The sequence below is a fragment of the Pleurodeles waltl genome, chromosome 2_1 (assembly GCF_031143425.1).
Source record: "Pleurodeles waltl isolate 20211129_DDA chromosome 2_1, aPleWal1.hap1.20221129, whole genome shotgun sequence".
Lineage (NCBI taxonomy): Eukaryota > Metazoa > Chordata > Amphibia > Caudata > Salamandridae > Pleurodeles > Pleurodeles waltl.
This window is the reverse complement of record NC_090438.1, coordinates 109,546,826-109,561,151: the sequence shown is the minus strand read 5'-3', so window position 1 is coordinate 109,561,151 and position 14,326 is coordinate 109,546,826. Positions and strand designations below refer to the sequence as shown.

The 14,326-nt window shown below is 48.4% G+C and overlaps 1 protein-coding gene across 1 annotated transcript in view; it reads left to right on the top strand.

Annotated features, from left to right (window-relative positions):
• Nucleotides 1–14,326, top strand: part of ATRX (ATRX chromatin remodeler) — a 1,138,900-nt gene that overhangs the window by 1,069,948 nt on the left and 54,626 nt on the right. Inside the window, exon 33 of the mRNA XM_069211061.1 lies at nucleotides 9,958–10,053. Within this exon, the coding sequence (XP_069067162.1) occupies nucleotides 9,958–10,053 (96 nt within the window). The remainder of the gene's footprint in view (nucleotides 1–9,957; nucleotides 10,054–14,326) is intronic.

Sequence of the window (14,326 nt, the reverse complement as noted above, 5' to 3'; positions counted from 1 at the left end):
TGGCTGCAGCTCATCTGCTCAGATCAGGGGTGCCAGTCTTCCCCTATCTTAACGTCTGGCTGTTGAACGCGGGCTTTCCCACCTCCAGATTACTGTGGACCCCCTGCATTCGCTGGAGTTCACTATCAACATGCTGAGAGACCCTGTGGCTGTTGAGGCTCATTGTCCCCTGCATCCTGCTAATGAACAAAGCCCACTTGCATATGCAGGCGTACTTGAAGTTCCAAAGGGCACACCATCATGGGAATCTTTCCGATATGGTCCCGATCTTGGAGGAAACTGTGTAAGATCTGCAGAGATGGTGAACGAACCGCGATTGAGTCAGATCTTACAGTAGTGACAGATGCCTCACTGCTGGGATGGGGTGGCTATCTGGGAGGGGTAGAGATCAGAGGCCTCTGGTCTCCGCCAAAATCCGAACTCTACATCAACCTGCTGCAGCTCCGAGCGATCCAACAGGCATTGAAAGCCTTATACCCTCCGTCAAGGGAAGGATTGTGCAGGTGTTCACGGACAACACCCCCGCCATGTGGTACTGCAACAAGCAGAGTGGGGTGGGGTCGTGGACCCTTTGTCAAGAGGCCCTGCTCCTCTGGACTTGGCTGTAACATCAGGGTATATCTCTGGTGATTCAATACCTGGCAGGTTCTCTGAATGCCAGGGTGGACAAACTCTTTCGAGCATGCCTTGCGGATCACGAATGGCGTCTCCACCTGGAGGTGGTGCAAGGTATTTTTCAGCAGTGGTGTTTTGGCTAGATCTGTTCAGCTCCATCGTCGGCTATTTTGTGTGTTGGAGTTTTCAAGCTGCCTAAGCCCATTCGGGAGGAATTGTCAAAGCAGCAGGGAAGGGTCTTCCACCCGCTCCTATTCAGCCTCCATCTTCTTGTGTGGAGATTGAGCAGCAACAGTTGACAGTTTTTGACCTTCCTCCCGAAGTCTGTAATGTCATCTTGGTGTCTTTCCAGTAAAACAATACACTCCTGCTTGCAGAAACAATTTGGGGCTTGGTGTGCAGAGTAATGAGTTGACCATTTGTGGCATGTTCTGCAGAATAACGAGATGATCTCCTTTCTGCTTCCCTTTCTCAAGTTATTCTTTTTATTCTTTCTCTTCCCCAGCAGGGCTCAGCTATGGGCACTCTCAAGGGCTACCTATCTGCTATCTCTTACTTTCTTACCTGTGGTTGCCTGACCTGATCCCGCTTCAAGTCTTTTATTGTAAATAGATTTATAATGGTTCTTGTACATTACTTTCCCCTTCACCATTTATCATGCCTCAGTTGGTCCTTAATTTTGTGCTACCATTCTTGATATTTGCTCCTTTCCAGCCTCTCCATAATTGTCTACTCAGGCTTCCTACAATTAAGACTACCTTCCTCTTGGCTTTTACATCTGCCTGAATAATGAGTGAGCTCCAGGCCTCGTCATCCAAGCCTCCTTAACTCACCATGTACCCTGATAAACTGGTGCTTCACACAAAGGACTCCTATAGGAAGCTGGCTCTCTATATGGTGCACTAAAAAAAGTACACCATGCAGAGAGTCCAGTGGATCCCAATTGGTTTACAGAGGCAAAAGTAGATAAAACCAATGCTCTATTTTGTGGTAGTGTGAGGAAGCAGTTAGGCTTCTCAGAGGGTAGTGCTAAGCATTTGTTTTACTCACTGAGGCAATAAATGAGATGCACTCGAAGAATAAATCTGAGACCAGATTAGAAAAATAACACTTCTTATCATATATAATTTGAACCCATGAACATTGTTGTAAGGTAAGTATGTTTTCAAGTATAACTACTTTTTAGTTTAGAAAATCAACACTTTGTGCAATTTCAGAGTTCTTCAATGTTATCCCATGGGAGGAAAATACAGTCAGCAAATATGCACTTATTGACAACTCAAGGGACCAATCTTGAAGCTTGAGGTGAGTCTTGGGCAAGGGTCGGGACCACACCAACAGGTCACTCCAGACAGCACTGGGCCAGCCGGGTTCAAAGGTGCGGTACGTGTTGGGTGCCCAATGTATTTCATTGGGGATTGGTCTCCGTGGGTTTGGGCTGCAGGCTCAGGCGGGGGGCAAGTCTGGGACAGTCAACACGTAGATCAGGAACGTGGGTTTCTCAGGGACGTAGGTACAGTTTGGTCCTCTTCTCCAAGGCCCAGGGTTGATGGATGCAGGGGTGTCCTTTGGTGTCGGGCTTCCTTGTCCTGAAGCACTTGCAGTTGGGGGGGGGTCCTGTGTTCTGAGACTACAGACATCGTTGTGGAGTCCAGAACAGGTAAAACCACAGTGGACTCGAGCTCAGGAGAGCTGGGGGATATAGTTGCCATAGTGTCCACTTCAACTCGGACTGGGGGCAACTGGTGCAGTGGTTGCTTTAGGTGTCTGGTTCTCTCACTGTAGAGTGGGGGGGCCTGCGTGCAGAGACTGCATGCGACTTCAGGGAGTCCATGACTGGTGAAACCACAATGGACTCTGATTCTGGACAGCTGGGGACCTTGCTGGCACCGGAGGTCCACTCCCACTTGGGTCGGTGACTGCAGTGCAGTGGTGTCTTAGGTGTCAGGTCTTTGCGGTTCCAAGAGCTGCAGAGTCCTTTCCTTATAGTTGGTGAGGAGCTCCGCTGCTCATGGGACATGAAGGAACGCAGTCCTCCCAGGTTTCTGAAGGTTCAGCTGCAGGACAAGGCGTCTTTTGGTGCAGAGTCTGTCGAGGAGTGCAGAGAGGCCAGTGGAGTTGGTGGGACTGGCATGAAGTGGGCATGCCTAATGCGGCCAAAAGTGGGATCTGGACAGAGGGAGTCATCTCTGCCATTTGGAGAGACCTGGGTCGCATTACAAAGGCGGCTAGGCCTTTGAAGCCTCCCTCCCGGGAATGCCCATGCTGTCTAGAGGAGTTGCCAACTCCCGCCCCCAGGGCAGGCATTTGTCTCTGGACCACAAGAGCTCTGGTTATCACTTTAGGGGATGAGAAACGTGGCTAAGGTAGCCTAACAGGTCAGGACTAGTAAGTTAACACACTAGTAGTTGGTAGTTTTTCAGTGGACACCTCTAAGGTGTCCTCTGGGTGCATGTATTGGTAAACCCAACACTGGCTTCAGTGTGGGTTCACCAATACGAGATGTTTGATACCAAATATCCCTATCTTCAGTGAAGCCATCATGTAGCTGTGGAACTTGTAGTGACCAGTGTCCAGCACATGTATTTAATATGGCTTTCCTGGTCACTTACTATGTCTGAGAATCAACAGACATAGCAGGGGCATATCTGCTCAGGCAGATTTGCCCTCAAATGTGATGTAATGCACCCTGCCTTAGGAGTATAAGTTCTGCTAGAGGGAAGACTTATATTGCATTTAGTGTTAGGGGACAGGGCATACAGGCTGTGTGCCATGTTGTGTTCTCACTTTGGTCTGCACCAAGACACGCTGCCTGCAATGGCAGCCTGTCATGAGCTTGATGAGAGGGCCCTTAGGGTGGCACAATTCGTGCTGCAGCCCTTGGGGTCCATCTTTGGTACCCCAGGCCGTACATACCAGGGTTACTATTTACTAGGGACTTACAGAGAGTGCTAAAGGTTTTGCCAATTGGGGAAACAACTATGTAGTTTTGGAGAAAGTTATGGGACTGGGGACCTGGTTGACAGGAACCCAGTGTACTTTCAGTTGAAATTACAGCAGATACATGGCAAAAAGTGGAGGCTAACCATGCCAAAAATGGTGCTTTCCTACACCGACCTACCCATCCTCCCCACTCTATGAACAGATTTTTAGGGACATGGTGGTTCCCTTTCAGGGCCCTGGATTTCAATTCCAGTGATGAGTGTTCTTCATTGCTCCTGGCGTGGAAAGTCATAAAAAGAAACTGACAGTGCACCTGTGTGGCTCCTATATATGTGCCGCAGACGTCACTTGTGACACTGACAATGCCCATGACGCTTGCGGAACAGAATGATCTACCCACCTGTGTGCAGGGGTAGCTCACAAAACTCTTCCAGATCCAATCTGAAGTCTGAGGAAATTCTAAGGAAAGGTGTCTACAGGTAAATATAGTTTCTGTCAGATAAGGGGTTACCAAAGGTAAGTAACTTGTTCACCAGGGCCAGAGCTGCTACCACTGTGTTGGCATGCAGACTCCCTGTCCTACACATTGGCCAAGGGGCTACCTGCATGTGTCGCCAGACATTGACAGAGTTCTGTTGCCTGGGCAGTCATGCTCAACAGAAGGGGCGTTTTTCCCACTAGGTCCAGCAGACCTTTCTCGTTCAAGTCCACTCTCAAACCCAGCTTCAAATAGCTATCGCTTTTCTATCTATTCAAAAAGTAAGAAATCTACAACTGGAAGTCTGCATCAGAAGATCAATTTGCTTGCCTTCAGTAACGCTCTTCGTGGGAGAGGCTCTATCGAACCACCAATTTCTCATTAATCCACCCCATTTTGTGATTGGACTGTATTTATTAAGGTCCCAAGTCTAGGAATCTGCACTCTGTCTACCAGTTTGTTTTAGGTGACTGTCTCAAAAGCAGTTGACATCAGTGCACTGAAATGGCACCTGTATAGGCTCTCCATGTCATTTCCGGAGCAAATGGCATCAGTGTGGGGTCCGATGCTGCCACCTTCTGGCCCACAGAGGTACTGCTGAAAAATGTCTGGATCCAGCCTAACGCCTGGGAATATTCAAAAGGTGAGGAATCTGCACCCAGATAGTCTCTACCAGACAGAACTCCACCAAAGGTAATTTGTTCATTCGCTTTCTCATGTATTTTTTTACGTTTTTTTCTAGTTTCCCAGGAATATTTCCTTTAATGACATCTGATTCTTGACTTTTGTTGTCAAAATTCACCTTTCCTATGGTTCACACTGCCAGAGAAATCCAGAAATAGTGCTCAAAGTGTTCCTGTGACCCACGAGTGGTCCAGCCACATCCTAAATATGTGAGGAGAATGTTTCTTGTTGAAATGAGTCTCACTACAGAGCTAAGTTTGAAATAGAAAGGAAAGTTGTGGCGTTGGATGCTAATAAGATTGTGCTGTGTCTGAAAGACCGGCAAATGAAGAAGCAAGAACAGACTCTGGTTTCTCAAGTTTTTTTTAAAACTGTTCCATGAGGTTTTTATCTTGAACCCTACCAGGCTGAGAGTTGTTCTCTGTGGGAAGACCCACCTGTTTTCTGGTGCAGTTGCTATTTAGAACAACCCAAAGTGCTTACAAATGTAGCAGTCCCAAGTACATCTTCAGCTGAACTAAAGCTCTCATTTCCTTATGTTGATGTTGTTTTGGTTATGCCTGGTGCCCAATAATGATTACTGTAAACTAAGAAAAGGTGTTGAACACTTACGTTAGTAGGACACAGTATTCTTCTGGTTTGAGCCCTGTTTTGATGACTGACGATTGTTCCCCTTCATTTTTCAGTGGCTCTCAAGTCACTGGATGGTTTTTGAGGCCTTTGCAGTCTTAGTAGAGTTTACAACGTTTTCATAGTTTTTTATTAAATATAAAATCCCACCTGCTCTCTGAAAGTTGTATACTTTAGTTTTCGTATGATATCATGAATCTCTGGGTGCATTGTAATGGAATTTCGATTGTCTGTTTTTCTTTCACTGTCTACTATAAATCAGCTTGGTTGCTTCTTACAGTATAGCTAGTCTGTGTCACTGAATGAATCTGTCATCTGGCGTAGAATGATCACCTGGCTAAAGAAAAAAAAACTTAGGCCCTTTTTATGACCCTGGCGGACGGGGGAGAAGTGGCGGTAAAACCGCCGACAAGCCGGCGGGAAAAATAAATGAAATTATGACCATGGCGGTTACCGCCATGGTCATCCTCTACTCCGACCGCTGGGCTGGAGACTTCGGTCTCCAGACCGCGAGCGGTATCAGGACCCTGCATACCGCCATGGATTTCGGGTGGTTTGGAACCACCACGAAATCCATGGCGGTAGGCTCTATCAGTGCCAGGGAATTCCTTCCCTGGCACTGATAGGGGTCTCCCTCCACCCCTGAGTCCCCCCCTGCCACCCCCAAAGGTGGCAGGACCCCCCTCCCCACCCCCAACATACACATACACACACACACTCCCCCCCCCCCCCCCAACATGCACATACACACACCCCTACACGCACACATACACTAAAACACATACAAACAGACATGCACACAGACCGACCCGCACACATTTTCAGGACACACAACACCCCCCGCATGCATACACGCACTCACACACCTTCTCACCTTCTCTACATACTCACACGCCCATGCACCCACACAACACCCCACCCCCCTCCCCTAACGGACGATCAACTTACTTGTCCGTTGATCCTCCGGGAGGGGACGGGATCCATGGGGGCTGCTCCGCCGCCAGCTCCCCGTCACCAGAACACCGCCACACCGAATCATGGGACGTGATTCGGTGGGAGGTGTTCTGATGACGGGCGGTGGAGGGGGAGCAGCCTCCACTTGACCGCCAGTATGGCTGCTCGCGGCTCTCCGTCCCTAAAAGTACAGAGGTCTGCCAGCAGTCATAATACGCTGCGCGGAAAACCGCCTGCACTGGCGGTCTTCAGCACGGCAGGACCACGGCGGTCTTCAAAAAAGACCGCCGAAATCGAAATGAGGGCCTTAGTGCCTCACGTCTTCCTCCCATCAGCCTGCTTATGAATATTAAGAAGAGCAGGTTCCATTGAACTGTTTACTTAAGATTGCAGTGCCATATTATCCAGCAATAGTTTACTCAGAATCATGGATTGAGTAATTTTACATCTTTATTCCCCTTGTGACCCTCTGCTGGAATCTTGAATACAATTTCAGATCAGGATACTGCACTACATTCAAATGAATGTGAGCAGATTGGCGTTTTACCCTTTGTATGAAAATGCCACTGTTGGCATGGTTACCCCCTAACATTTTGCCTTTTGTTGATGCCAGCTTTAATTGAATGTGCTGGGACCCTGCTAACCAGTACCCAGCACCAGTTTTCTTTCCCTAAAACTGTACCTTTGTCTCCAGAATTGGCACAGCCCTGGCACACAGATAAGTCCCTTGTAAAAGGTACCGCTGGTACCAAGGGCCCTGTGGCTAGGGAAGGTCTCTAAGGGCTGCAGCATGTATTATGCCACTCTGGAGACCTCTCATTCAGCACATGCACACTGCCTCACAGTTTGTGTGTGCTGGTGGGGAGAAAAAGGCTAAGTCGACATGGCACTCCTCTCAGAGTGTCATGCCCACAACCCACTGCCTGTGACATAGGTAAGTCACCCCTCCAGCAGGCCTTACAGCCCTAAGGCAGGGTGCACTATACCACAGGTGAGGGCATAGTTGCATGAGCCCTATGCCCCTACAGTGGCTAAGCCAATTCTTAGACATTGTAAGTGCAGGGTAGCCATAATGAGCATATGGTCTGGGAGTTTGTCAGACATAAACTCCACAGTTCCATAATGGCTACACTGAATACTGGGGAGTTTGGTATCAAACTTCTCAGCACAATAAATCCACACTGATGCCAGTGTGGGATTTATTGAGAAAGGCACACAGAGGGCATCTTAGAGATGCCCCCAGCATGCCAGCCCAACTGCTAGCTCTAGGCTGACCGGTCTCTGCCAGCCTGCCACTTCCACACCAGTTTCTGGCCGCATGGGATGAGTGTCTTTCTGCACTCTGTGACCAGAAACAAAGCCTGTCCTGGGTGCAGGTGCTTCACACCTCCCCCTGCAGGAACTGTAACACCTGGCGGTGAGCCTCAAAGGCTCAAGCCTGGTGTTACAGTGCCCCAGGGCACTCCAGCTAGTGGAGATGCCCGCCCCCCAGACACAGCCCCCACATTTGGCGGAAAGTCTGGGGAGATAATGAGAAGAAAAACAAGGAGGAGTCACCCTCCAGCCAGGACAGCCCCTAAGGTGCCCTCAGCTGAGGTGACCCCTGCCTTTAGAAATCCTCCATTTTGGTTTTGGAGGATTCCCCCAATAGGACTAGGGATGTGCTCCCCTCCCCTCAGGGAGGAGGCTCAAAGAGGATGTAGCCACCCTCAAGGACAGTAGCCATTGGCTACTGCCCTCCCAGACCTAAACACACCCCTAAATTTAGTATTTAGGGACACCCCAGAACCCAGGAAATCAGATTCCTCTAACCTAAAGAAGAAGGACTGCTGACCTGAAGCCCTGCAGTGAAGACGAAGACGAGAAATGATTTGGCCCCAGCCCCACCGGCCTGTCGAAGAAAACTGCAACAGCGACGCATCCAACAGGGTCCAGTGACCTCTGAAGCCTCAGAGGACTACAATGCATCTAAAGGAGCAAGAAGCTCCCGAGAACAGCAGCCCTGTTCAAGAAACTGCAACTTTTGGAAACAAAGAAGCAACTTTGAAAGACCACACGTTTCCCGCCGGAAGCGTGAGACTTTCCACTCTGCACCCAACGCCCCTCGACCTGCAGAAAACTAACACTACAGGGATGACTCCCCAGCAACTGCGAGCCCGTGAGTAGCCAGAGTTGACCCCCCTGAGCCCCCACAGCGACGCCTGCAGAGGAAATCCAGAGGCTCCCCCTGACCGCGACTGCCTGCTTCAAGGAACCCGACGCCTGGAAAACCCACTGCACCCGCAGCCCCCAGGACCTGAAGGAACCGAACTCCAGTGCAGGAGCGACCCCCCCCCCTCCCCCCCCAGGCGACCCTCTGCCTAGCCCAGGTGATGGCTACCCCGAGGAGCCCCCCCTGTGCATGCCTGCATCGTTGAAGAGACCCCCGGGTCTCCCCATTGATTCCTATTGAAAACCCGACGCCTGTTTGCACTCTGCACCCGGCCGCCCCTGTGCCGCTGAGGGTGTACTTTGTGTGCCTGCTTGTGCCTCCCCCCCCGTGCCCTACAAAACCCCCCTGGTCTGCCCTCCGAAGTCACGGGTACTTACCTGCTGGCAGACTGGAACCGGTGCACCCCTATTTCCATTGAAGCCTATGTGTTTTGGGCACCACTTTGACATCTGCACCTGACCGGCCCTGAGCTGCTGGTGTGTTAACTTTGGGGTTGCCTTGAACCCCCAACGGTGGGCTACCTTGGACCCAACTTGGAACCCTGTAAGTGTTTTACTTACCTGTGAACTTAACATTTACTTACCTCCCCCACGAACTGTTGATTTTTGCACTGTGTCCACTGCCATTTTTGTCAAAACTGTACATGCTATTGTGATTATTCAAAGTTCCTAGAATACCTGACTGAAATACCTTTCATTTGAAGTATTACTTGTAAATCTTGAACCTGTGGTTCTTAAAATAAACTAAGAAAGTATATTTTTCTATATTAAAACCTATTGGCCTGGAATTGTCTCTGAGTGTGTGTTCCTCATTTATTGCCTGTGTGTGTTCAACAAATGCTTAACACTACCCTCTGATAAGCCTACTGCTCGACCACACTACCACAAAATAGAGCATTAGAATTATCTCTTTTTGCCACTATCTTACCTCTAAGGGGAACCCTTGGACTCTGCACACTATTTCTTACTTTGAAATAGTATATACAGAGCCAACTTCCTACACATACCATTTAAACTGTATTTTAGTGTATATTTTATGTTTTTATCTTGGGCTGCACACTTTTAATCGATGCCTTAAGAACCCAGATAAAGTTATTCTCAGTCTATGTGTGTGGTGTTTTCCATCTCCCACTGCATTCTTATAGGTTTTGTAGTGCATTTTCTGTACACCTAAGATTTGTCCGGATTTGTGGCATATGTTCATATTACTTTTTGATACACATTTTTCAGTAATCACTGAGCTTAAACCTATGGAAAGAAATTTAAAGCGTGATTCAAAGGTGTTTGGTGTTTTCTGTGTCACTGATTAACTCAGCTATGTGTGTCTAATCATGCTGCCAACACAAAACAGTTTGTGATTGTTATATCGCCCCTTCTAACCGTAGTAATTAAAAAAGAAAAAGTTGTTATTTTTAATGTTAAATGTTATCGTTTCCTCCTAGGATCTCATTAACCAAGGTAGAGAGAAAGTGGTGGAAGCCACCAACAATATAACATCAGTGAGAATGCAGCCTCTTGATGATATCATTTCAGTTTTGGTAAGTGAAAACACTACATTTTGTGCGGCTCTTCTACTCATGTTCAACATTAAACACAATGCAAATCTTTATCCAGTTCCTGCATTTCCTTTGCAGCATCTTAATCTTAAAATGCTCTGAGTCTGATGCATTAATAGTTAGCAGGGTATAGTTCAGAGTAGGGCATATAATGTGCAGCACGCCAACACTGTCTATAACAGCCCAGTGCAGAGCGTTTACCTGGATCCTCCAGTACCTGCACCTTCAGTTCCTCTGTACACATTAGCAACTCTTCGCTGTCAGGAAGTCCTCAGAAGTATTCAATTTCTGGGTTTTCCAGAACTTGTTTATTCATAAGTTTAGTTGAATATTCCCCAATGTATTATTGAAAATTAATGAGATTTGTTTTACATGCTAACAGTTTGCATTGCTTTACAATTATTCATGGCGGTTTTTCAGCATTGCATCTTTCATAGATTCACAATAATCGGCTGCTGCAACACCTACACTCAAGGTCCTAAGGTGGAGGTTCCTTTTTTTATAGGTTTTTTTAATGGAGTCACTTTCTTCCCCAACAGTGAAGTTTGATGTGGATGAAGCACAGTACACATCAAGGCATGCCCTCCCTGAAAGGCTTAATGCCTGAGGTACAGACTTGTCAATGAGGCAGCCTTGTCATTGAGGGTTACTGTCACTGGTGTAACAGTGATGTCATGGGCCCTTATCCATGCAACAAGAAGCAGCTTGTCATTTTGGTAGTAACATGCAGCCATACGAGTGCAGAGGGCCCCTCGCGCCCCTGTGCCCAGTGCCACTGCACTTCCTGCACTATTAATAGCAACATGTGCTGACTTTGTCATTAACATAACATTCATAGGTATTGTTTTAACGGTCTTTGCTTTCTGTTTCAGGGGTTAAGGTTAATAGCGTTTTAGTACGTAGGCTATGGTTTGCTGTAATTAACCAAGGGTGGGCAAAGCCAGTAGGTCTCACCAATGCAAGAACTATTGGCTTTGCAAATGTGTTTTAGCCATGGTGTACACCAGCATAACTGCTGTTCAGCATGGCTAAAAGTTTGTGTCGTAGAGAAGAGTGATGTGGCGTAGAGTGGTTTGGAGTGCCAGGCATTGTAGAGTGGAGTGGAGTAGAGAAGCATAGTGTTTCATAGAGTGGAGTAAAGTGCAGTAGCATAGTGGAGTGGTGCAGAGTAGAGTGCAGTGGCATTGTGTGGAGTGGGGTAGAATAGAGTGGCATTTTGTTGGGTAACAGTGTTGTGTAGCAGAGTGGAGTCACATAGAATGGTATACAGTGGAGTGGAGTAGCCTAGAGTAGACTGATATGGAGTGCATTGACGTAGAATGGTGTAGAGTAAAGTGCACTGGTGTAAAGTGGAGTGATGCAGAGTGGCGTAGAGTGCAGAGGCATAGAATGTAGTGTTGTATAATACAGTGGCATAGATGTGAGTGGTGCAGAGTATAGTGGCCTAGAGTGGAGTGTGCAGAGTAGAGTGCAGTGGCATAGTTTAGTGGTGCAAAGTAGAGCACAGTGGCATAGAGTGGAATGCTGCATAGTAGGGTGGCATGGAGTGAAGCAGAGTGGCGTAAAGTGTAGTGGCATAGAGTGCATTGAGATAGGGTACAGTAGAGCAGAGTGGTTCAAATTAGAATGCAATGGCATAGAGTTCATTGTTGCAGAGAAGAAGGGTGTAAAGTAGTGTGTAACAGATTATAGCGACAATGCAAGTGGTGCATAGTAGATTGATATAGAGTGCATTGGTTTTGAGTAGAGTGCAGTGGTGTTACGCAGATTTAAATAGCATAAAGTAGATTATTTCATAGTAGAATGAAGTGCGGGAGAGTTGTGCAGAGTAGATTACTGTGGTGTCAAGTGGATTACAAGGAGATACAGTGCATTGGTGTAAAGTGGAGTGGTCTAGGCTGGAGTGATGTAGAGTGCAGTGGTGTGGAGTAGATGTCCTGCCACAGAGTATAGTGCTGTAGAGTGCAAGTGCGTGGATTGGTGTAGAGTAGAGTGCAGTGGTGCAGAGGACCACCCAGTATTGCTCCTACCAGTCTTCCAGGGTTTGCGGGCAACCTACGCTACTGCCACCCCTCAGACAGGTTTCTGCCATCCTGCCGCTTGACCAGCTCAAGCAGGGGAAGGCAGAACAAAGGATTTCCTGTGGGAGAGGGAGGAAGCACCTTCTCCCTTGGAAATGGGCATTACAAGGCCACCGGCTTGCTTAGAAGGGCACATTTGGTGCCTTCCTTGCATAATCTGGTTTGCACCAGTCCAGGGACCCCTAGTCCGTGGTCTGGCACGAAACCACACAAAGGGGAGTGATCACCCCCCTGCCACCACCACCCCAGGGGTGGTGCCCAGAGCTCCTCCAGGTGGCCACTTGATTCTGCCATCATAGAAACAAGATGTGCAGAGGCCACTGGGAGCATCTGGTTGGTCAGGACAGGTGACTGACATCCGTGACCCCCTCTGATAGGTGGTCACCCTGCAGAGTGACCAAACTCCCTGTTTGGGCTATTTAGGGACTTTCTTGCGGGTGGGTCCCCAGGTTCAGCGTGCAAGACTCCACCATGACTCCTCTACATCGACCTCTTCTGCTCCTGGCCGCAGGAACAAAACAAGCCTGCAACTTCTAGATGACCTTGCCTTGCAACATTGTTTCTTCAGCTCCTTCCAGTAATTCCAACATTTACATGGCTGTGCATCCTCTGGGGTCTGCAAGAATTCATCTGCACCAAAGAAGCAAGAAGTAATCTCCCTTGGAATGAAGGAGTCACTCCCCTGTATCTGCAGGCACCCAAGGCAACATGACCGACTGCTGGAATCTTCTGCCATCCAGCTTCCGAAAGAATCTCCAACACAGGTGGTGGTTCTGAGTGGTCCTCTTTACCTGTTGTCCAACTGGGGAGATGGTGAACCCTTGCCTCTCCTTTCAGGACAGGACTCCTGTGCACTGCAACTCTTGCAGCAACAAAGGCCTGTTGACTCCTGCTCCAAGGATTCTTCAGGCTCCAAGTAGCCAAGCCTCCAGCACTTCATCCCCGCAAGGACAGTCTCTCCTCTTCTCTGCAGATCCTCTTCTGCCCGTATTTGCATTTACCAAGGCTTGTTGGTGGTCCTCCCGACCGCTGACCATCTGTGACCCGGCAACCAACATGGGATATCGTCTGCATAATTCCAAGGACCTCTCTGCAGCTCCTGGGCTCCACAGCTGATCTTCATCTTCCTCGTCAACATGGATCTTCATCTACAGTGGGTGTGTAGTAGCTCCTGCCCCACCTCGAAACTCCTGTGTGGCCTGGACTTCGTCCCCTTCTTTTGCAGATCCTCTTCTTCCGGAATCCACTGTTGGGTTCCACTGGACTGGTCCTGGTCTTGCAATCTTCCTTTTCCATGTCACCTTGTTAGTTTTTGGGAAGACAAGGTAACTTACCTCTGCTCTCTCTCCTGGTCACTAAGGGTCACCGGCTCCATCTCCCTTCTAACTACTTCACATCCTTGGGTGGTGGACCTCACTTTGCATTCCATTATTTTAGTATATGGTTCCCCCCGTGCCCCCACAATCCCCCCCCCCCCCCCCACCTCCCCACCCCCCCTCCCCAGGGTCCTAACTATTTTTCACTCTTTCATGCCTATGCCTGTTGTTTCTGTATGCTAATTCTTGATATTTACTGTGTGTATGTATAGTGTGTACTTAGCTCATGTTGGGGGACTGCCTATACGTAATCTAGTTCAGTGCTACTGTAGTAAAGTACCTTTATTTTTGTAACACTGTGTGGTTCCTTTCATGTGTGATAAGTTGCTGTGCAACTGCTGTGGTTTACACTTCTCCTAGGTAAGTCTTGGCTGCTCACCACAGGTACCACTAGAGAGCCCTGGCTTCCTAGACACTTTCACACTAACTAATAGGGGTTATCTGGACCTGGTATAAAGTGCTAACACCATAGGCATCCACCACACACCAGGCCAGTTTCCTACAGTCGCCTTCAGCTTTTGTGGTCCTATGCGGTGAAGAGGAAGTCAACCAACTGGCTCTTGGAGTCTCTCTTTCTGGTTGGGGTCTGGGGATGTCTTCTTGAGTAGGACACAGTTCCTTCCTTTGATAGCGCAATGAGCATTCAGCCTCTCTTTGTGAGGGCCAAGGTTAGCAGGGCAGTTCTTCTTTGGTCATCTGCACTCCACGCAAGATCTGAGTTCTGGTTACAGGGCTGCCCTCTTTTGCCCAGAAAGTGCCCTTTGTGCAGGTCGTGGTCACTAGCCAATGGGCTACCTA